Source organism: Ranitomeya imitator, chromosome 2 (genome assembly GCF_032444005.1).
Source record: "Ranitomeya imitator isolate aRanImi1 chromosome 2, aRanImi1.pri, whole genome shotgun sequence".
NCBI classification, from domain to species: Eukaryota; Metazoa; Chordata; class Amphibia; order Anura; family Dendrobatidae; genus Ranitomeya; species Ranitomeya imitator.
In genome coordinates, this window is record NC_091283.1 from 656,127,927 (window position 1) to 656,151,397 (window position 23,471).

The window sequence follows — 23,471 nt, forward strand, 5'->3', positions numbered from 1 at the left end:
GACTTACTGAATAGACCGAGGATAGGAAAGATAGCTTTGCGGTCAGCACAAAAACCTACAAACAACCACGCAGAGGGGGCAAAAAGACCCTCTGCACCGACTAACGGTACGGAGGTGCTCCCTCTGCGTCTCAGAGCTTCCAGCAAGCAAGAAAAACCAATATAGCAAGCTGGACAGAAAATATAGCAAACAAAAGTAACACCAGCAAAACTTAGCTTATGCAGGGCAGACAGGCCACAAGAACGATCCAGGAGAAGGCAAGACCAATACTGGAACATTGACTGGAGGCCAGGAACAAAGAACTAGGTGGAGTTAAATAGAGCAGCACCTAACGACTTAACCTCGTCACCTGAGGAAGGAAACTCAGAAGCCGCAGCCCCACTCACATCCACCAGAGGAAGCTCATAGACAGAACCAGCCGAAGTACCACTCATGACCACAGGAGGGAGCTTGACCACAGAATTCACAACACAGCGCATACCGGGCCAAGATCACTTCTTTGATCCGTTCATAGTCCATACAGTCCTCATCAGGTACCGTGCGATAGGCATCCGCTGCCCGGCCTGTCAGCTTGCTGGCCAGAATCTGAACCCGTTCCTCCGGCTTCACTTGATGAAGGGCACACTGCCGCTCAAAGTCCTGCAGAAAGCCATCAATGTCTTCCTCTGCCTCCCCCAACTGTCGGAAGGCATTATACTGGATCTTTTTGTGGCTTACTGTTGAAGGTACCTGGGCGGATGCCAGAGCTCCCCCTGCTCGCTGATTCTCCTCTCTCCGCTCTGCCATCTCCATCTTGGCTAGCTCTATCCTGGTCCGCTCGGCCATCTTTTCCTTCAGATCAGTACACACATCAGCCATCACCTCTCGTATGATCTCTACTGCAGGGTTTGGGCCATAGAATGCCAGTCTGTTCTTTACCTCCCTCTGGAATTCAGTCTCCTCCACGTTCACATTGGGGGGCGCTGCACTGTCGTGTTCCATGATGGCTGCTATCAAGTCCGCTTTTGTTTTGTTGCTGGCGATTAACCCTAGGGCTTCCACCAGATCTTTTAATGTAGTCCTCTTTAACTTCTGGTAGTTGTCTTCCATTCATTCCTTTCCTCCTGTAGAAGGGGTATCAGATCCCGCTGTCTGCCACCAGTGTAACGGGGTCTACCAAGCTGGGGTACCTCTTTCAGTACCACCCCGTGTTTCAGGAGGTCCACTCTGCTTTTGCTGGATTCTGAATGAAGGACGCTGGCTGGAATTCCTTGGTTACGCGAGAGCATATAAAAGCTGACTGCTACCCCACGTATTTCCAGTCTAAAAGAACACACTTTATTTACAGCACACAGAATATATAACACAGTTACACAGGGCAGGCCAATAGAAAAAGCAGGCCAGACATACATTACAATAGCCACAGGGGGCCGGAGCCTGCTGATATTTACTGTGGGAATTACAAAGGTGGGGGAGGACAGAAGGGGGATATCTTGTCCTCTCTGCCCAGGGGCGCAGCCTGTGGACTGATGCATTTCACATGGAACCTATTATACATAATATATACTGCATAACATTCTTGGTGCTGGGGGTTCTGTAATCGGGTTTTTGATTATAGCGGGGTCTCCGAAAGGGCTGGAACTTTTTAGGTTTTTCTTCCGGGAACCCTTTCTTTACGTCTGCGGCCTTTTCCAATATATCGTCGAGGACCGGTCCAAAGACCCTGCCCCCGGAAAAGGGTATAGAACACAATTTGTTCTTAGAATGCATGTCACACAACCAGCTTTTGAGCCAAATAGCTCTTCGGGCTGCATTAGATAGGGATTGACCTCTAGCCACGAACCTAACAGACTCTGCGGACGCGTCTGCCAAAAAGGTGGTTGCTAATTTTAGCAAAGGTAGGGATTTCAGGATAGTTTCCCTGGGAGTTTTGGCTGTTAGTTGATCCTGAAGATCATCTAACCAAAGGTCCATGGAGCTAGCCACCGTTGTCGCTGCAATATTAGCTCCAATAATCGCCGAAGAACTTTCCCAGGCCCTTTTTAAAAGGCCCTCTGCCTTCCTATCCATGGGCTCTTTTAGATTGGACGAGTCCTCAAAAGGAATTGCACTCCTTTTGGATACTTTAGCCAATGGTATGTCTATCTTAGGTATATCAACCCACTCTTTGACTTTGTCTGGATCAAACGGCAAAAGAAGTCTGAAGTCCTTAGGGATAGTCAGTCTTTTCTCCGCTTCCTCCCATTCCTCCAGAATCATGGATCTGATATGGGAGTTTACAGGGAAGACTTTAGAGGTCTGCAAGCGCAAGCCCCCGAACATCTCATCCTGAACAGAACAAGACGTCTGAGGCTCCTCGATCTGCATAGTATGCCGAACTGCCTCCAACAGTTCTCCTGTGTCTGCGGCGGAGAACAAATATCTTCTCCCTTTCTCCGGAGGATCTCTACTCTCATCTTCCTCCTCTACATCCGACCCAAAGGATGATGAGTCTTCAGAAGAGTAATCGACCCTCGGCCTTTTCCTCGGTCTCTCTGAAGGTGAAGTTGAGACTTGAGGGAGTACCAGACTTGAAACTGAAGCCTGAACTTCCTCTCTTATCATGGCTCTCATATTTGTCATAAGAGAAGCCTGTTCCTCTCCTATGATTCTGCAAGTGCATGCTTCACATAGGGGTTTCTGCCAGGTATCCTTCAGTTTAACTGCACAGATAGGACACTTCTTATTTCTACCGGGCTTCTTTACCGATTTCTCGGACAAGGAGGCTGCCTATAAAAAAATATATATAGCAAACACTAGCATCCCTTTTTTTTTTTTTTTTAAATATCGAGGGCTTTCTTACTTACTAGCGCTGCTGACTCCTGCCCCTCTGCTCTTGCTGCGTCCTCCATGATGCTCTAGAGATTGCTACTGCCCCCTGCACCATACCTTTTATTTCTGTTCCTCAGTTTCATCTTTAATTCAGCGCTCCCGCGCTCTCCATTGCTCTCCCCCTGCACTTCCTGTTGCAGAGACGCCGTCCGTCCCCCTCAGCCACAAACCGGAAGTGACGCGCGACCGGAAAGAGAGGATGGTGCGGCGAGGATCTGCTTCCCCCAGCGGCCGCATGGAGATGGGACCAGACATCGCTGGGATCGCTCGCACCAGGGGACGCGACGGAAGGATCGAGAGCCCCCGCCAGGGAGAACCGATCCCCATACCAGGAGCAGCGCTACACTGGTAGGCCGAGGGACCCTCGGGCGGGTGTCAGCCAGCGGGTGCCTCATGGAGGGAAGGGTGAGGCAGAGCCCCCCCCGATCCACATCCCCCCGCACAGAACGGTAGATTTCCTCTCGTCCGTTCCTATCCATGATGGGACAGCAAAAACACTGAAGGGTGGTAGGGGGAGGGTGCTTTTAACCTCTCGTGTTTCCTGTCCCATCAAGGATAAGAAGGACGTCCTCCAGTGTGCTGTCAGGTGGTGACCTGGAAAATCATTATATACTGACCTTTCCCAATCCTCGTGACGCTCCGGGCCATGCATTGTGGTTTTGTGAGACCACTACGTCATCATCTCGTGAGACCGCAATGCATTCTTGGGATCGGAGCGTCACGAGGAGCATCGCTAAACGCCTCGCCTGGATCCGGGGGCCGACGGAAGGCGAGTATAACTTTTTAAATTTTTTTTTTTTTAACAGGGATATGGTGCCCACATTGCTATATACGTGCGCTGTGTTATATACTGCGTGGGCTGTGTTATATACTGCGTGGGCTGTGCTATATACTGCGTGGGCTGTGTTATATACTGCGTCTCTGTGCTATATACTACGTGGGCTGTGTTATATACTGCGTGGGCTGTGTTATATACTACGTGGGCGGGCTGTGCTATATACTACGTGGGCTGTTATATACTACGTGGGCTGTGTTATATACTACGTGGGCGGGCTGTGCTATATACTACGTGGGCTGTGTTATATACTACGTGGGCTGTGTTATATACTGCGACTCTGTGCTATATACCACGTGGGCTGTGCAATATATTACATGGCTGTGTTATATACTGCGTGGCCTGTGCTATATACGTGGCCTGTGGTATATTTCTCTGCTGTATCTGTGAGACTGTATCTGTATCGCTGAGACTCTTTCGCCCGGGGCCCTCAAAAACCTGGAGCCAGCCCTGGCTTCACTGATTGTTCGTGGCCGGCCGGGCGTGCCCAATCAGCGACAGGCGCAAATTGGAGCAGAATTTGAACCACCGCTTCGCTAATTGGTCGCGCCAGCCGGCTGAATCCTGTGTATAAATTGCATTATTCTGAAAACTTCATAAATAAACTACATACATATTCTAGAATACCCGATGCGTTAGAATCGGGCCACCATCTAGTAAAGTATAGTGCAGCTTTCCGTATACAGCATCAGAGCATATAAATCTTTAAATGTTGCTTTCCAGTATACAACGGTGCTAATACACAGTACATAGCCTAAACTCAAACAAAATCAGATTTTATTAAGAAATACATTAAATTTAGCAGAGGTAAAAATACGCCGTGCTATTGCCAGACACATATAAAGCTTCACTCCCAGAATCCTATACATAAAGGCTGTGCAGATCAATGGTGTGGGTTATATCTCTAACCACATATCAATATTATAGCTTTGTCATAAAGTGGATTAACGCCACCATGTAATTAATAATAGCAGTTACCTGAAATGCATGTACTAATATACATTTAACAATGCTCCACTGCACACTCAGGAAATTATCCCCACATATAGGAACACCTCTGATTTTACCGAACTAGGAATACAAGAAATCATTCCATTCCTAAGATCAGAAGGTAGCAGCAAGTAACTAACTGGACGGTAAGACGGCCTCATCATCTGATTTATTAACTATCAGACATCGCTCTAGTTGACGACACAAGCTGCAGGTTGTCTTCACATCTTTGGATCTGAAGTAGGTGTTCTGTAAAGGGACTGCACTATGTATGTATGTATGTATGTATGTATGTATGTATGCATGTATGTATGCATGTATGTATGCATGTATGAGAATTTTCCATGAACAGAAATGCTAGAAGCCAGCTTTAAGTATCTTGATGGGAGAAGACTGCTTAGCGATAGAGAAAGTCAGCCTGGATATTTGCGCCAATCTCGGTCTCCCATTTGTCACCATTGTTTAGGAGTTTTTCTTTGTTGTACAGGAGTTCCTCGTGGGTTTCTGTGCTAAATTCAAAATTAGGGCCCTGCAAAAAAGAGATCAGATGAGATGCAGACAAGAACTAGTAATTCACACGTCACATTAATAAAAGTATGTCACCTCATCCATTTTCCTAAAGTTATTAACAAATTGTGAAATATTACAGGAAGATATCAGAGAGTATACAAAGAGGTAAAGGTCCCTATGAACAAAAAACGTATTGTTTACCCCTCTATAAATCACTTGTGAGGACACATCTAGAATATGGGATCTAGTTTTGGGCTCCGCATTCTAAATTTGGATATTAAAAATTAAAGCTGTGTGCACACGTTGCAGATTTTTTGCGTTTTTTTCGCTATAAAAAACGCATACATTATGCATCCCATCATTTAGAATGCACTCCACAATTTTTGTGCACATGCTTTTTTTTTTGCGGTAAAAAACGCAGCATGTTCATTAATTTTGCGGATTTCTCACTATATCATTGCATTGGGAAATCTCTGGAAAAAGCCGCAAAAAAAAAAAAAACGTGCAAAAATCCACGAAAAAAAAACGCATGCGGATTTGTTGCAGAAAATGTCCGGTTTTGCTAACCGCACATAACCTAAATGGCACAGTTTGGTCATTTTCACTAAGGCCTCTTTCACACTTACGTCTTTTTGAAGACGTTGCAATGCGTCGCTCTGTGCAAAAAACGCATCCTGCAAAGTTGCCCACAGGATGCGTTTTTTTACACATAGACTTGTATTACCGACGTATGGACACACGTTCCATACGTCGTGCACTGGATGCGTCGGTAATTGGCGGACCGTCGTCACAAAAAAACGTTCAATGTAACTTTGTGCGACGGGTCTGCCATTTTCGACCGCGCATGCGTGGCCGAAACTCTGCCCCCTCCTCCCCGGACTGCAGAATGGGCAGCGGATGAGTCCATCCGCTGCCCACGTCGTGCAGAGAATTCACAACATCTGTCGGTACGTCAGCCCGACTCATTGCGACGGGCCCGTACCGACGGAAATGTGAAAGAGGCCTTAGGGGTGTACTTACTTTCGTTGCCAGCGGTTTGGACATTAATGACTATGTTTTGAGTTATTTAGAGCAGTGATTTTCAACCAGTGTTCCGCGGCACACTAGTGTGCCGCGACACATGGTCGGGTGTGCCGCGGGGAACGCCGCCGCCTAATGCGGCGGTCCAAAGTGTCTCCCCCGGCGGCTGCATTCTGCCGCCCCCGCACTGGGAGTCAGCTGTTCTCTGTGCCGACTGTCAAGCTGACAGCCAGCACAGAGAAGCTGCATCGCGCCGGCTCCCGGAGATCAATTGTACTCACAGACATCTACCAGCTGCGAGTACAATTGAGGCTCTGACCGCTGCGTCAGAGCGACGCCAGCAGCGTGATCAAGTCATGTGATCACGCTGCTGACGTCACTATCCGGCGCCCAGGAGAAAGAAGAGACTTGGTGGTAAGTGCTCCTGTAGTTGTGGAGCTGAAGACACCGAAGATTCAGCGTGGGGCGGGTTTATGGGGAATATTTATTCAGTGTTTGGGGGAGTCAGGATTTAATCAGTGTGTTGGGGGGGGGGGATTTATTCAGTGGGGGGGATTTATTCAGTGTGTGTGGGGGTATTTATTAAGTGTGTGTGGGATTTATTAAGTGTGTTGGGGAGATTCAGTGTGTGTGGGGGGATTTATTAAGTGTGTGGGGGGATTTATTAGGTGTGGGGGGGGATTTATTCAGTGTGTGTGGGGATTTATTCAGAGTGTGGGGGGGATTTATTAAGTGTGTGTGGGGGGATTTATTAAGTGTGGGGGGATTTATTCAGTGCGTGTGGGGGGGATTTATTAAGTGCGTTGGGGGATTTATTAAGTGTGGGGGGATTTATTCAGTGTGTGTGTGGGGATTTATTCAGTGTGTGTAGGGGGGATTTATTCAGTGTGTGTGGGGGGATTTATTCAGTGTGTGTGGGGGGGGATTTATTCAGTGTGTGTGTGGGGGGGATTTATTCAGTGTGTGTGGGGGGGATTTATTCAGTGTGTGTGGGGGGGATTTATTCAGTGTGTGGGGGGGGATTTATTCAGTGTGTACGTGGGGGGGCAGGAATTTATTTAGCATGTGTGGGGCAGGGTGCATTTATTCTGTGTGGAAGGGGATGGATTTATTCTATCGGAAGGGGAGTGGATATATTCTGTGGGGGTGAGTGGGGAGATGGGGGTGGACACAGTAGCGAGGGGAAAAATGTGTGCTGACACAGTATTGGGAGCAACGGTGATGGGATGTGTGAGGACAGTATGGGGAGTCGGGGGAATGTGTGAGGGGGGAATGTGTGAGGAGGAAATATGGAGAGAGCAAAGGGGTATGTTAGCAGGGGGGGATGTACATGAGGAGGCTATTAGAAATGTGTGCAGACAGTATGGGGGGATGAAAGTGTGAGTGGACACAGAATAGATACTGAGTAGTGTTAGGGTAACAGCCAGGAGGAGACAGTATGCCAAGTAGGAGGATTGTAATGAAGGGGCACAGTAGAGAGACTGGGCTCTCTATGAGGGACACAGTATGAGAAGGCAGTGTGAAGTATAGAAAAGAGAGAGAGGGTAGTGTGGATGGCATGTACGATAAGAGGGACAGTGAGGGTCATATTATGTGCTGGGAATACAGTGAGGGGCAATTACTTACTCAGGGGCTCAGCCTAGGGCAGATATTTTTATTCCGGAGCATTATAATAACACTGCTATCTTTAAGGGTGTTGTGCCGGGATGTGCTGCAGAAGACAGGAGAAGATGGAAGTCTGCAGAAAAAAGCTCTGCCGGTGGATGAGAAGAGTCATCATGGCATCTGGACAAGGTGAAGATGAATTGAAAGAGGCGACTCCACAAACAACGTCATCTATCAGGTACCTGGATGTAAATGTGTTTTTTTTGTGATACTAATTCTTATATTTTTATTTATGTTAGGAACATTAAAGGGGATGTCCAAGGTTGTGATGAGTCTGCAGTCATACTATGTGACTGCAGACTTCTGAATTCTCACAGTGCACACTGCTATCATAATTCTCTGATGTTGGTGATTTACATACATGTGGTCACGTGCTGACTAGACATGTCATTTCATTCAATGAAAATGAATTGACTGAGGCCGGACACGTCTAGTTAGAATGTGGCCAGAAGTATCCAAATCACATACTTGTGCTGTCATGACCGTCCACTCTGGCCACCGGCAAGGGAGAATCCTAAAAGTGTGCAGTGCTTGCACTGTGAGAATTCAGAAGCCTGCAGTCACATAGAATGACTGCAGACTTTCATCTCAAACCTGGACACACCATTTTGTGCCATTTTGGTTGGTGGTGTGCCCTGGGATTTTTTAAGTATAAAAAGTGTGCCGCGGCTCAAAAAAGGTTGAAAATCACTGATTTAGAGGACACACCAAATGTACACTGACTGCTGTACATTGTATCAAGGTGTCACATCTTCAGTGTTGTCCCAAGAAAAGATAAAATATTTACAAAAATGTGAGGGGCGTACTCGCTTTTATGAAAGAAAATTAACTTTACAAGTTTTTTGGTGTGCAATTTCTCACAAATATATTAATACCCCATATATAGACGGACACTACTGATTGGGCACACCACTGGAAGGGACGGAGCAGTATTTGAGGGAAATGTATTGCGGGCGCCAAGTCACATATGCAGAGCTCCTGAGGTGCAAAAAAGCAGACCCACCCTACAAGTGACCCCAGATTGGAAACAACAACAACCCTCAAGGAATTCATTTCAGGGTGCTGATCTTGAACACACAAGTGCTCTACAGAATTTATAATATTCAGCCTTGAAGAAAAATGTGTTGTTTTTTTCTTACTTAGTGGTTATAGCAAAAGATTTTTCATTTTTACAAGGAGTCAAATGAAAATGGACCCCACAAAGGTCCCCATGCAATATCTCCATAAAGCAGCAATAGCCCATACGGGATCTAGAAGTACAGTTGGGGTACACAAGGCTCAAGAGTGACCCCGTTTTGGAAACTACACCCCTCTGGAAATTGATCTTTGGCCTTTGGGGATTGTAGCTATTTTAGCTCCACAAGCACTTTCCAGAAATAAGCATGCAGTAAATATTGCAAAATGAAAATTGCAATTTTAGCGCCCAATACATTGTGGCCAGCTTGTCCTAGACACACACAGACATGCAACGTAAATCGTTAAAGCAGATTCTTCCCGGCACAGAAATGCCATACATGCAGATGCTAACTGCGGTTTGAACACAATGTGGGGATCCGAAAATTGTTTTTGAGCGCATATTCTTTGCTGGGGAAGAAAGAGGCTTTGATTTATTAGGAATGTGGAAACTCTATTTTTTCATGTACAGATCTGAGTGGATACTATTTTATGTGCAGGAGGAGTGTAATTTTGGGATAAATATCATTATGGATTGCATTTCAGGCTAGATAAACATATTCCTTATGCTCCATGCTGAGCACTGGAGGATAAAGCATTGTTTTTTTGCTTTTTTTGTTTTAATGGTGTTCACTAAAGGGGTTAACTAGTGGGAAAGTTTTATAGGTTCCAAAGACATACTGATAGGGATTCCAGATTGTGAGCCCCATCGGGGACAGTGATGATAATGTGTGCAAACTGTAAAGCGCTGCGGAATATGTTAGCGCTATATAAAAATAAAGATTATTATTATAGGTTGGGTCGTTACGGACGCGGTGATACTAAATATGTGTACTTTTATTGTTTAGATTTTTTTTAATTAAAATATTTATTGATGGAATAAATACGGATTTTTTTAATTATTTTTTTAAATATTTTTCCAATTATTAAAAAAAAAAAAAAAGTTTCAAGTCATTCTTACTTTTACACTGTGTCCCACTATGGGACAATCATTTTGTGCAGGCTGGTCGCTTCTATAGCATGAAGATCTGCATGCTGTAGAAGCTGTCAACGCTGCAATCCCCGCACACTGACCTTAGAGACTTCCTAACATACACTGCGCATGACCGGAAGTCTCTCAGCTCTGGTAACCTGGATGTTATGACGACATCCGGTTACCATGGGAGCGATCGGTCATGCCGCAGGGTCTCCGATCCAAAAGGTGCTGTCAGCCCCTCTGCCGGCTCCGAAACACTGCGATCATGTTTGATCGCAGTGTTCCAGGGGTTCAAGTTTGGGAGTGGTCGTGACCGCTCCTGGCACTTAGTGCTGGGTGTCAGCTGTGAAGATCCCTGGGGGAAGCGTGGCTGATCGCATTGGACGTACTATTCCGTCCATGGGTATTAAGTCCCAGGTCACATGTCGGAATAGTACGTCCAATGCCAGGAAGGGGTTAAATTAATCTCAGACATTAAGTAGCAACTGTCCCGAAGAGACTGCAATAATCAGACAATAAAGGTCTGCTATTCAAAGATGCCACTACTGACAACTGCAAAGAAAAAGACTCGTTTGAGCCAAAAAACATTAGATTAGTGGAAATCTGTATTGTGGTCTTTGAGATTTTTGGTACCAACCGCTGTATCTTTACACATGTAGGAAACCATCTGCTTCTGATAATGCTCACTGAGAAGCATGGAGGAGGAGTTTCATAATGTGGTGGTGTTTGCTGGTGTCACTTTTGGTAATTTATTCCAAATTCAAAACATTACCCAGCATGGCTACCACAGCAATCGACAATGACATATCATGATATCTGGTTTGCAAATCAGTGGTACTATCATTTGTATGGCAACAGAGCAATGAAGCAAAACACACCTCCAGGCTTGTGACCAAGAAGGAGAGGGATGGAGTGCTGCATCAGATGCCATTGCCTCCACAATCACCCAACTTCAGCACAATTGTGACAGTTTCTTATGAGTTGGCCGCAGACTGAAGGCAAACCAGCCAACAAGTGCTCAGTAACTCTGGGAGCTCCTTCAAGACGGTTGAAAACCATTTCAGGTGACAATCTGATGATGCTGCTTGAGAGAAGGCCAGGTGGTGTACACTGGTCATTAGCGTAAAAGGGGGTAATATGAAGAGTCTAGTGTTTACCACATGTTTCTTTACTCCACATTTCCATATGTGCAATTCGTGGTTTTGCGTTCTTCAATCTGAATCTACAATGTGCACATTCCAATAAGAACATGGAAAACTAATGGATGAACAGGCAAGGAAAATCTTTTGATTGGTATTTTACGTTGCAGTTTACATCCAAATTCATGATTCAGACAGATCCAATCACTGAAATGTTAGCCAGAACCAGTCACTTTGGACTCATCTCTTTGTACCGAAATCTTTGTTAACTGCACTTTCATGCATGCCAAAAAAGACAGGACATTGTGGGAAAATAGGCCAGAGAAAGTCCAAACAGACTGCTTCTGTCTCATTATCTCCTGACGAAATCGCATAGTAGTGGTGAAATGCGCGTCGAGGTTGTGCGAACTCCACACAGGAAGCAGAGGGCCTCAAGATAAACAGTGGAGGTTATTTTCTGTCTTGTTGTTGCCATTTCTTTAAAAATATGGTTATTTGAACCTGGTACATTTATGCTACATTTTTGACACTTAGTCAGCTCTTCTCCTGTTCAGGTGTGGCCATTATAATAAGGGCAATAATGTTCTTCATACATGGTTTTCACCTCAACATATGCTAAATGAATACCTATATACATTTATATGCGCATGTCTGATATTCCCTGTGTGGAGTTTGTGTTTTCGGTACTGAGGCGGCTTTTCCCTTTTTCCGTAGCCCTTTTTTCTATGTACTTCTGCTTCTGTCTCATTATAGCGAGTGGTTCCATTGGGGGGGTTTATCTGAATCCTGTTATTTGGAGAATCAGATTGAAACCCCTATGCAATGCAAGTATAAATGTTAATCTAGCCTCATAGTTTGGATCCTTCTGGATGCAGAGATACCAAATATAGCTTTTTTTTTCTTTTTTCAATCTGTGATTTTTTTAATTTCCCTTATATTTGTACAACTTTTTCTTTAATTTACTCAGACTAGAACACTTAACACGGATTGCTGGTATAATGTAGTGCAATGCCTCAGTGCACTATATCTACGTAACATTGACAGAAGGTTGTTTGACTGTTAGACCCTACTTATGGCAGGGCTTTACAGGCCACAGTACCAATCAGGTCTTGAGGGGATTTTTTTTTATACAAAAGATTGGACTAGTTGCCTACCAATGGCACCCCAAGATCATGCAGCAGGAATGCAAATGGCGTTAAAGAGGGTCCCCCCTCCCTCTCATAACCTTCTTTATGCAACAGCCGCTACTGACCACAGCATCTAAAGTGTCAGACAGCCAGGATCAATCCTGCTTAACCCTTTTCTGTTTCCGCAGGAGCTAGGATGTCACTTAAGTCAATCTCCTACTATGGTTGTGCTGGACACTGCTAATGTACCCAAAGATCACGTACAGTTACATCCTTGTGCATGAAAACCTTGCAAATAGGACGTACTGGTACTTCCAATTTAGGGAAGGGATTAATGACAGGTAAGAAAGATCTACTGTGCTGCATCTTTGTCTATTGTGGAAAGAGGCATATTTTACAAGGCTCTATGGTGGTGAATGACTGAGTAGAACACCAAAGATAATATGGACACTGTACAGTGCCTCATGGGGCACAAAGAGAACAACGAGCACTCTAGCTTTGATTTCATGTAGTAAAAAAACAAACAAAAACACACCTGACACGCTATAAAAGTGAACATTTTCCTTTCGGACACCTCCACAGCATCAATTTATGAAATACTCACCTCCACTATAGCATCCACCGGGCATGCCTCCTGACAAAAGCCGCAATAAATACACTTGGTCATGTCAATGTCATATCTTGTAGTACGACGGCTTCCATCTGTACGGGGTTCAGCCTCAATAGTGATAGCCTTTAGAGGAGAAAAAAAAAATTATAGCTTTATAAACCTCTTAAGAACACAGCCAAGCTTGCCACTTAATGACACATTGATTTTTCACTATAATGCCAGAGTCAGAGCCGAGTGCTATGTGAGAAATCATGGCATAGCACTTGGACCCGTGTTAATTTATGTTGCATTCACATCACTGTGTATTTTCTCAGCCGTATTCGACATTCGTGAAGAGTCGCATCATGCTGCGATTGTCACCGACACTTGCCAATCCAAGCCTATGGGTTCGAGAGGAAAAAAAAAAGTCTCACAGCACTCGGACCATGCAAGTGCTGTCCGATTTTTAGGCTAAGTGCATACGTTGCAGAATTACCGCGGAAATTTCTGTGGCAATTCTGCATCCCTGCTGCGGGTATATCGCATGCAGAATTGGCATGCATATTCCCGCTAAACACTAGCTTTTGCAAACGTAATTAGTAGTTTCTGCCCATTCTAGCGAAGGTCAGGTTTCGTATATAGCTTTAAAAAGGTTTAATACCATAGTTTTGGTTTTGCTGTGTTATAGCAACACCCAGTGGTGGTTAAATTTATTACCTGTGTTTTTCAGTAACTATTAGAGTGTTGCATTCTGGGATTCACCAAGGTATCATGGGAAGGGGAAACTCCATTTTCTCTCTGTGTATTTCCCTGGACACACGTGTTAATCTGCTGTGTTGAACTACCTCACTTACTTGCCATTCCGGTTAAGATTATCCGGTAAGACCATTATCCCTGTTCTTGCTATGTAATGTTGTACAGAGTGTGATTAACTGTATAGCAGCCAGTACACAGGAAATGTGATTTCAGTTACCTGCTGTATGTAGTTATTATAGAAGTTGCATCATCCTGTATGCTTTCTTGTTAGTTGCAGTCATGTTACTATTTGCACAATACTTCTACAAATCATTTGTATTCTTATAGTTTTACCGTGCTCATGTTTACCAATAAACAAGTTAGACTACAGAGAACAGTCTGCTTATTTGGGAGACAGAAGTGGTTTATGCCGTATGTCGGATCACACACACCATATCAACGTGTATGAAGACAGAACAAGTAGCATCACTTGGAAAACTGATTGACAGGTTGGTCACACTTGTCAATTTTTACTATTGATGCTGCCTATGCACATATATCTGACGGCACCGCTAGAGTGAGAAAGTTCCCCTGCTCGCGGTGCGGTCAGACAGGTGCTGGGAGTTTACAGCCAATTAACTCACTTCACCTTTCTGACATCAGGGCGAGTGCAGTAGGTACTTTCTCACGCTCACGGTGCCGTCAGACAAGGAATAGGAGATGACATGGAGACACTGCACACACGCTGCTCAGTGTCTCTGCTTTGTAGCAGGCTGTATGGTTGCATCATGCAACCATGCAGCCTGCCATCTAGATGTAGCAGAGCTAGACGCTTCATGGGATAAATGGATTATCATCATCTCTACGGAAAGGTGAGGAATATTTTTTTTTTTACTCTTTTGTAGACGACAATGGCATCGGTGGAATGGGTGAGCTCGTAAGTATAGTTTAACCCCTTTCCGACATCCAGTGTAGTAGTACACCAACGCCGAACTCGCTACCTTTGATGTGGGCTCCGGCGCTGAGCCCACTCTTCCAGCACATGTCACCTCTTTTGAACAGCTGACATGTGCCTCCAACAGCTAAGGGTTGAATCGCGATCAACCCGTGGCTGTTAACTAGTTAAATGCCGCTGTCAAGCGTGCCGGAGATCACGCCGATCGGTGACACCATCACGTGATCGTGGGTCACCGGTGGGTTGGCATGACAACCAGAGGTCTCCAGCAGACCTCTATGGTTGTCACTGCTGGATTGCTATGAGTGCCGCCCGGTGGTCGGTGCTTATAGTAAGTGAGCAATTCTGCTACATACAGGCTAAAGAATAATAATGGCAGATCAATTTTAGCATTTAGTGAACATGGAAAACGTGAAAAAGAACAAAACAACAGTGGGATTGAACTTTTTTTGAAATTTCACAGAACTTGGAATTTTACCCCCGTTTCCCAGTACATGATATGTTAAAACCAATGGTGTAGTTCAAAAATACAACTCGGCCCGCAAAAAAAAAAAAGCCCTTACTGACCAAAAATAAAGTTATGGCTCTGGAAAGAAGGGGAGCTAAAAATTAAAATGCAAAACCAAGAATACCTGTGGTCATTAAGGGGTTAATTAAAAATGTATTAAAGGAGTCTGTCATTCTTTCAATTACAGGATTTTTTTCCCGGGTGTATGCATGTGTGGATTTATATGATATGACTATGGGGTTAGTAATAGGGGCATCTTATTGACACCTCTCCATTACTAACCACAGGGCTTGACGACACCTAACAATATAAAGGTGAAATCAAACCCCCCCCCAACCATCACCCCCCACTTACTACCGCTACAAGGGAAGTGCAAGCAGCGAGGCTAAGTGCCAAAATTGGCAAAACTTACAGACGCGCCTTTTCTGGGGGGCTGAGAGCTGATGTTTTTAGCCTGGGGGGGGGGGGGGGGGGGGGGCAGTATTCATGGCCTCTTCCTATGCTGTTAATATCAGATGACCTGGCCTCCACAGTCACCAGACCTGAACCCGATCGAGATGGTTTGGGGTGAGCTGGACCGCAGAGTGAAGGCAAAAGGGCCAACAAGTGCTAAGCATCTCTCGGAACTCCTTCAAGATTGTTGGAAAACCATTCCCAGTGACTACCTCGAAGCTCATCAAGAGAATGCCAAGAGTGTGTAAAGCAGTCATCAAAGCAAAAGGTGGCTACTTTGAAGAACCTAGAATAGACATATTTTCAGTTGTTTCACACTTTTTTGTTAAGTATATAATTCCACATGTGTTAGTTCATAGTTTTGATGCCTTCAGTGTGAATGTACAATTTTCATAGTCATGAAAATACAGAAAAATCTTGAAATGAGAAGGTGTGTCCAGAGTGAGTGAGTGTTGAAGAATATTTCCATTGAAAATGATGTGTAAATGACAGAGAATTGCTCTATGCAAAAGCTCATGTAAAAAAAAAAAAAAAAAAAAAAAAAAAAAAAAAAAAAAAAAAAATCGCATTGCAACCAGATAGCAACCGCACTGCATTCGGAGAGAAATCAGATGCTAGATGTGAAAAATCGGATTGTACTCGCATTTCACTTGTTCGACTCTCGGCAGGGAGACTCGGACTGATTTTTCATAAGTTTAGCGTGACTCCGGCCTAACAGACATGTCCAGAAAGGAGACAGATACTCTTTCAATACTCGGATATACAGTATTATCCTTAAGGCTCATGCCTGGTTACCTGAGCAGGACAGATGGCTTCACAGAGCTTGCAGGCAATGCAGCGCTCCTCTCCAGATGGGTACCTGCGTAACGCATGCTCACCACGAAACCGTGGGCTTAAGGGACCTTTCTCAAAAGGATAATTTATAGTGGCTGGTTCCCGGAACAAGTAGCTTAAGGTCATTCCTAGTCCTGAAAGGAAGAAAAATTTAGGAAATGAAGAATACTGCAAACGAGAGCAAAAAATTAAAGCCTCAATGATAGAAAGTTACTGCGTCTCACCTCTGAACAGCTCCGTCCATAGCAGTGTTTGGGCCGCCCGGTCAGTCACAGCCTTGAAGCTGTTTTCTTCTTCCCTGGCATTTACATACTCTTATGAAGGAAATTTAAAAAAAAAAAAACAACAACATTGATTTTATTACACAAAATTCTCACTTTAAAATAGTTGAATTTGTACAGAAAAAAATTGACGGCTGCTTTGGTTTGCCGTTTGCTCAGCTCTCAGCCTAGTGGCTTTATAGGAAGAATAGGCAGTAGCATTATACCTTCAATAGCTACTGGTCAGCATGCCTGTGTCCTTACATGAGGAGTTGGGGATAAGCCGCTGCCAACATGTTCTTCTCTGCCACCACCCGCTTACTAATGTCAGCCTAACAGGTAATACTAGGCCGGGAATTGTGTTCAACGGATGTGTGACACTGGCCGTAGATGCATCTCCTCATTACAGACAATGCAGAATACGGTGTGTGCTTGTAATACGACCACCACCAGAAAAAAAAAAAAAAAAAAGAGATTTCAGCTGAATCTGTCTATGGAAAACATATCCTTCACATAGCCATCCGTTTTCTTCCATTTGAAAGCAAAAAAAGTCATACTTTTCAAGTGAAAGAAAAACAGATCTCCATTTAACGTATCCGTTTTCCATGGACTTCAATGTTAAAAAAACGGATCCAGCCGAATTTTTTTTTTTAACTGACAAAAGTTGTGTCTGCATAACTGTGTGTTGTGAAAGGATTGCTGCTGGATCTATTCTAACAGCTGATTGGACATGTGAACGTTGCCCCATAAATGTAGATGCAATCTGTAGATAAGTGGGGCTAGATAACCACAGCTAAATTCAGGTGGGCAACTTACTGATTGAATACAGCTGGGGTGCCAAGCCAAAAGGTCTCACCAGTGTCTGAGAACATGAGGGACCTTGAAAGAAAAACAAGGAAAAAAGTGTTACAATGTGCAGTGTGATAACCCTGACCACCCCAGCTCCAAAAGTCAGGTAGAATTATACAGATGAGGTAGTTTAGAGACCCCTTCCATGTACAGACCATCTCAGCAGCAGCTCCTCTCATCTATTCTACAGTGCATCAGGGAAGCGGTGGGCACTGGGAACATATACACTGCCCCTAAAACTACGGTCATATAGTAACACAGCAGGGCAAAAGCTCACTGAACGCGCCTCGGAGCATAAAAGGCAAATCAGAAACATTACAAAGTATTACAAGCGATATGATGGATAAATGCTGTAAATGCTTCACTGCCAATGAATGGGTAGTATATAAAAAGACACAAGGTCTACAAAAGTTTGACAGTGTGAAGAATCTGACACGATTCCCAGGCCATAATGCAATTCTCAGTACCTTAGAACTGTGTAGTCCTCTGCCGTATCTGGAGTATAAAACTTACTATAGTTTCTTATTTCTTTATACAAATGCTATTTAATATTGGAGGCTCAGTGAATTAAAGACAATTAACTTCAATAGATGGAATAGGGGGTGAAACAATTACCGTATAAGGGGCCACGTTTGATCCAACATGCCATTCTATGCGGCCCCTTACCCTCTGGGCACAGAAAAGCTTGTCTGAATGTGGCCGCTCACATGTAGTTTCTATGTGACCGATGCGGAGTGCTGCCCGAGACTCACCGGGGAGAACAGGACCACCCACCTTCATAGGTAGTATAGGTTACAATTTTATTTTTATGCTACAAGGTACTGTACACGTCATCTCTGGAAACCTACTAACATCTGTATGTTCTCACTTCTGTGGATAGACAACTCTGCTACCTGACTATGAAGGGACTTTTTCTTGCTTTCTCTTTTTTCTGCTCTGGAATTTGGGTTTTAGTAGTAAATTCTGAGCTTCTATTTTGCCTTGGGAATCTTTCTTGTAAACCATATAGCAATAGCTGTCATTCTTGGTCTGGCTCTGTAGGAGAGTCAGCAGGTTACGGGTAGGCGAGCTTCTGTGATATAACATACGTAAAATAAAGAGAAAAAAAATAAAAATGGGTGTCTGTTTGGATGATGACTGGCAGCTAAAAGAATGTACACAAAGCCCCACCATCTGGATTCAGGGTGATGGGACGTCCTGTTTATTATCATCTGCTCCACTTGTTGGGTGGCATGACCTGTGATGAAACATGGCAGCCATTTACAAGTTCACCAGATAATTATTCCAAGATGTGGTGGTGTTTTCTGTGTGTATTTATTCTGTCTTGCTGGATTACAGGCCATTAGCCAATAATCTGCTCCTGTGATCGTGTGACATAACATGGAGGGTCAGCTGGCCCATCTGACAGGGGCATTACAAGGCTTTTCCATGGTAAGCAGTCCTGACGCTGTATTTAGCCCAACCGCCCTAGTGCACAGGACAGCATTAACCTTGTAACATCCAACCACTGTTGCTTCACCGCACACAGAGGGTCTAATCCTACGTGCGAACTATCTACCGCTCTACTGTGCCGTCTAGCGATTGGCCACGTGACCGGCATCTGTTCACTATTATGGGGGCAAATTGGGCTTGGAAAAGAAAAGTAATATTAGATTTGAGAACAAAAACAAAACCTGCCCCTTTTATACAAAGACTTTGAATATGATGGGAGAAAAGACAGCAACCCCCCAAACAAACGCAACGTAAGACGACCATTTTGGCAAATGCAGAGTCACATTACATTCTAATTATGCCTCACACAGAGGCCAGGGTTATTCAAATGTTAAAAAAATAAATCGTACGAGAATCCGTGTCTTGGATCCGAGTGTCAACTTTGGTCAGTGATTTTCATGCATGAAAAAAAAAAAAAAAAAAATGACAAAGCTTCTTATATCCTCATCAATATTAATCACCGATGCCAGCCCTGTGCTGTCTGATTTTCTCCCACAGACTTGTATTGAAACTTTTTATCTGTGCTGAGAAAAAAATAACGTTTGTGATTTCAGCCTGTGAAAAACCACGGACGTGTGAATATCTTCTAGGTTTGTCTCCACAGATTATAATAGGTACGTGTTCTGCTCTTATGGAAGCATGGACTTCTGAATGAAGCCTCAGCGGGACTGTAGACAATTGCTTGCTGGACACGTGTCTGTGACAACTAGAACGAAGAAGTGAATTTGTCCACTTTGTCAGATGTGTTATGGACAGGATTTTGTGGAATTCACTAATACATATGCATTATTGGGTTATGCAGCAGAATTGCTTATTTTCCTATTTCACCATCACACTAAAAATAAAAGTTATCAAATAGTTTATATGCATCATGAAACAATATTACAAAATAACACTTCCCACAAAAAAAAGCCCAAATATGACTATATTAAGAAACAAAAAAAACAAAAGCAAAAAGTTCTGGCTCCTGGAATTCTGCAGCATAAAAAAACAAAGAAAACATTTTCTCATTATTATATAAATCCTATATTATTGTTCATAAGTAGGAAGTGTTTGCAACATTTTGCATTGCTCTTCCAAATGAAAAACGAGAAAAAAAAATTACAGTTACATAGGTTGAAAACGTTCTAGGTCCATCAAGTTCACCCTTTCCCCACCAATTATACATTTTGGCACTAATTTAGCTATGACCCGCAATGTTATGTGTATGGAGGAAATCATCCAGCCCTTGTATAAAAGCATGTGAATCACAAAGAAGCTGCAACAGCACACACCGATCCTGGAGTTAGATCGTCCTTTATTCAAGCATGTGAGAAAACATCTTCACGGCTCGGGGGTGTGCAATAATAACGGGAGTGTGCAGGGATCGACGACGGCCGTTTTGCGCTGTAAATAGCGCTTCTACGGGTATTATACAAGGGCTGGATGATTTCCTCCATACACATAACATTGCGGGTTAAAGGACTGTCTAACTCCAGGATCGGCGAGTGCTGTTGCAGCTTCTTTGTGATTCACATGCTATTCAACTCCATGTTCCATGCGAGCACCTCTGATCAGCTGTCGGGCATCTGCTGTTGAAGTACACATCCAGATCTTCCTGGTTCATTGGGGCTGTGCTGCTCACCTTTTTTCTTTTTCGTATTTCCTTGTATAAAAGCTGTTATAGTATCTGCCATTACTACCTCTTGTGGTCGGGCATTCCACAATCTGACTGCTCTAACTGTACAGAACCCTTTCCCGTTTAGCTGCCCGAATCGTCTTTCTTCTACCTGTAATGAGTGCCCCCTGGTCTTTTCTATAGGCCTTGGGAGGAATAAGTCATGTGCCAGTCCTTTGTATCGGCCATACATTTATATATGCAAATGAGATCGCCTCTGAGGCGTCTTTTTTCTAAGCTAAAAAACAAGCCCAAATTTTTTCAACCTCTCCTCATATGAGAAGCCTTTAATTTCTTGTAATAATCTAGTTGCCAGTCTTTGAACTGATTCCAACTTCTGAATGTCCCGTTTTAAATGTTAGGCCCAAAACTGGATCCCATATTCTAGATATGGCCTCAAAAGTGATTTATAGAAGGGTTGTACGTTGGGATTGTGGAATTTTCTCTCTTTTTACACATCCTAAAAACTTGTTAGCTTTTGCCGCTACTTCCTGACATTGATTACTGCTGCTCTGCTTACTTGTGACCAGAATACCCAAGTCCTTCTGTTCTGTAGTCCCGTGTATACTCACATTTAATGTAAATGCAGCAATAGGATCACTCCGTCCTAGGTGCATTACTTTACATTTATCAATATTGAACCTCATTTGCCAAGTGTTTGTCCATTCAGTCATCTTATCCAGATTGTTTTGCAATATTGTAATGTCAAGGTCAGATTTTAGTATCCAACATAGTTTGGTGTTGTCAGCAACGACTGACACTATTAATAACCTTGTGGATGGGATTGAGAGTAAAGAGGTTAGCACAAATCGGTCCTAGCACAGATCCCTGCGGTCCCCACTGCTGACTAGGTACCATTTATAACGGCTCTTTGTTTCCTGTCATTTAGTCAATTCCTACCCATCTTCATATAGTTTCTCCCAGTACCTGCGTATGGAGTTTCAGTATAAGGGTGTTATAGAAGTTAAAAAAAGACTCCATTTAAAAATATGCGCAGCTCAAGGCAAACCTTCCTAAAGATAAAGGGAACTTGTCACTTGATTCTTACTACAAAACTATGGCCAGCATGAAGCAGAGAAAATAGTTTGAAAAGACAGTTAGGGACTATAGTAATAGACAAGACTAGTCAGATGCTACCCCCAGCAGGATTCTCCCAGCTCTACTCCTGATTGACAGGTCTCTCCAATGTGTGTACAGTGAGACACCTATCACCTTAGGATAGGCATCAATATCTGATCGGTGGGAGTGCGAGACCTGATACCGGTGCTGGCTGAAGTTCTGGGTACCCCTGGTAACAGCTGATCAGCGAGAATTCAGTCTCGCACCCCCACCAATCAGATATTGATGGCCTATCCCAGGGTGGATTTGATTTGAATCTAACTGATTTAAATCACGATTTAAATCACTAGTCAGTAAGGCTTGATTTAAATCAGTGATTTAAATCAAGGTTTCTACCTAAACTAGTTCTTGCTACTTTAACATGCAAGTAGATGAAGATTTTTAGAATCACTTTTTATATTACTTTTTTCTCCCTAGTTTAATGGGTTAATCATTCATATTTGGACACCACTGTTCTGTTGTACTTAGGAAGGAGAAAAATAATCCTGACCTTAATAATTTAAATAGATTTATTCAACTGAAACAATAACAACATTACAGCATAAGTTATTTGCTTAAACAAACATCCATGTTTGTTAACTAATTTGGCTAAACAAAATATATATATATATATTTTAAGAAACTTAGACTGTCAGCCCAGCCGACACATGAAAAACTTAAATACTACTGTCCCTGCTGTCCTCTGTAGCTCACTTGTCGTCATCTTCATCATCTTCTTCTTTGTTCCTATTCATAATCTGGAAAAGAAAAACAAGCTTTCCTGCTTTATTGGGTCCCATCCGATTTCTCAATTTAGAATGAATGAGTCCAAAGGAAGAGAATATTCTTTCAACGCCTGCAGAAGAAGCTACTGCTGTTAAAAGTGAAATCATTACTTGAACAGTCTCTAAATCCAAGCGCTTAAGTGACTTCCACCAGTTTACTGGTGTGACCTTCCTTAAAATATCTTCAGCAAACATATATTTCTTGAATGGTTCCCCCTTAGCTCTGAAGTTTATTATAGTTGGCATTAAAGATGGATGATTGCTGGATACCCATGTCATAGCCAACTCCTCTTCCTCAGCACTTAGGTTTTGACCCTGATATTGGAAATTGACAATATTTGCCAAAAAATGAGCTGGAGTCAGTGCTTGTCCCATTCGTTTGTTTACTGCTTGGAATTTAATTCTGTCCATGTGTAGTTCTGTTTTTAAGTGTTCACTCAGTTCCTTCCAAATTTCAACAGCATACGCAATAAAACAGCTATTTTTCTGTATTTTGTTTAAAGCTTGAGAGATGGGTTTCAGGAAGCTCAGCATATGTTCAACATTTCTCTTAAGCCCAATGTTGAGGATTTTGGCCGTCACAGTGCCATCTATTTTATCTCTATTTTCTTCACAAAGTGTCATCAGAATAGGCCAGTTTTTGATATACTGCTCAAAACAGTCCACCACAGAGTTCCATCTAACATCTTGTTGAGCGTTAGCTTGGTTCCACCCATCCTTTTCAGAGCTGCTGCAGCAAAATGATTATTACGGAAGTATTTAGCAATTTCAACAACATTAGCCTTTATTTCTGGAACACTTAAGTCTTTTGCTAAGAGGTGCAGCAAATGAGCACTGCAACCATATGTTATTAGCAGCTTTGTATTCCCTCCCTGCTCTTCTAAATCTCTTCTCATCTTGGATACGTTTGCAGCATTGTCAGTGACCAAACTGCATACTAGACATTTGAATTTTTGTTCACATGTCGTTATA

The 23,471-nt window shown here is 43.4% G+C and overlaps 1 protein-coding gene across 1 annotated transcript in view; it reads right to left on the reverse strand.

Moving 5' to 3' along the window:
• Window positions 1-4,445: 4,445 nt before the first annotated feature.
• The window catches only part of NDUFS8 (NADH:ubiquinone oxidoreductase core subunit S8), a 29,368-nt gene continuing 10,342 nt past the window's right edge, over window positions 4,446-23,471 (reverse strand). The window contains exons 3-7 of the mRNA XM_069752944.1: window positions 17,436-17,498; window positions 16,584-16,673; window positions 16,321-16,493; window positions 12,890-13,018; window positions 4,446-5,204 (exon numbers count right to left, since the gene is read on the reverse strand). Of these exons, the coding sequence (XP_069609045.1) occupies window positions 5,073-5,204; window positions 12,890-13,018; window positions 16,321-16,493; window positions 16,584-16,673; window positions 17,436-17,498 (587 nt within the window). The 3' untranslated portion in view covers window positions 4,446-5,072. The remainder of the gene's footprint in view (window positions 5,205-12,889; window positions 13,019-16,320; window positions 16,494-16,583; window positions 16,674-17,435; window positions 17,499-23,471) is intronic.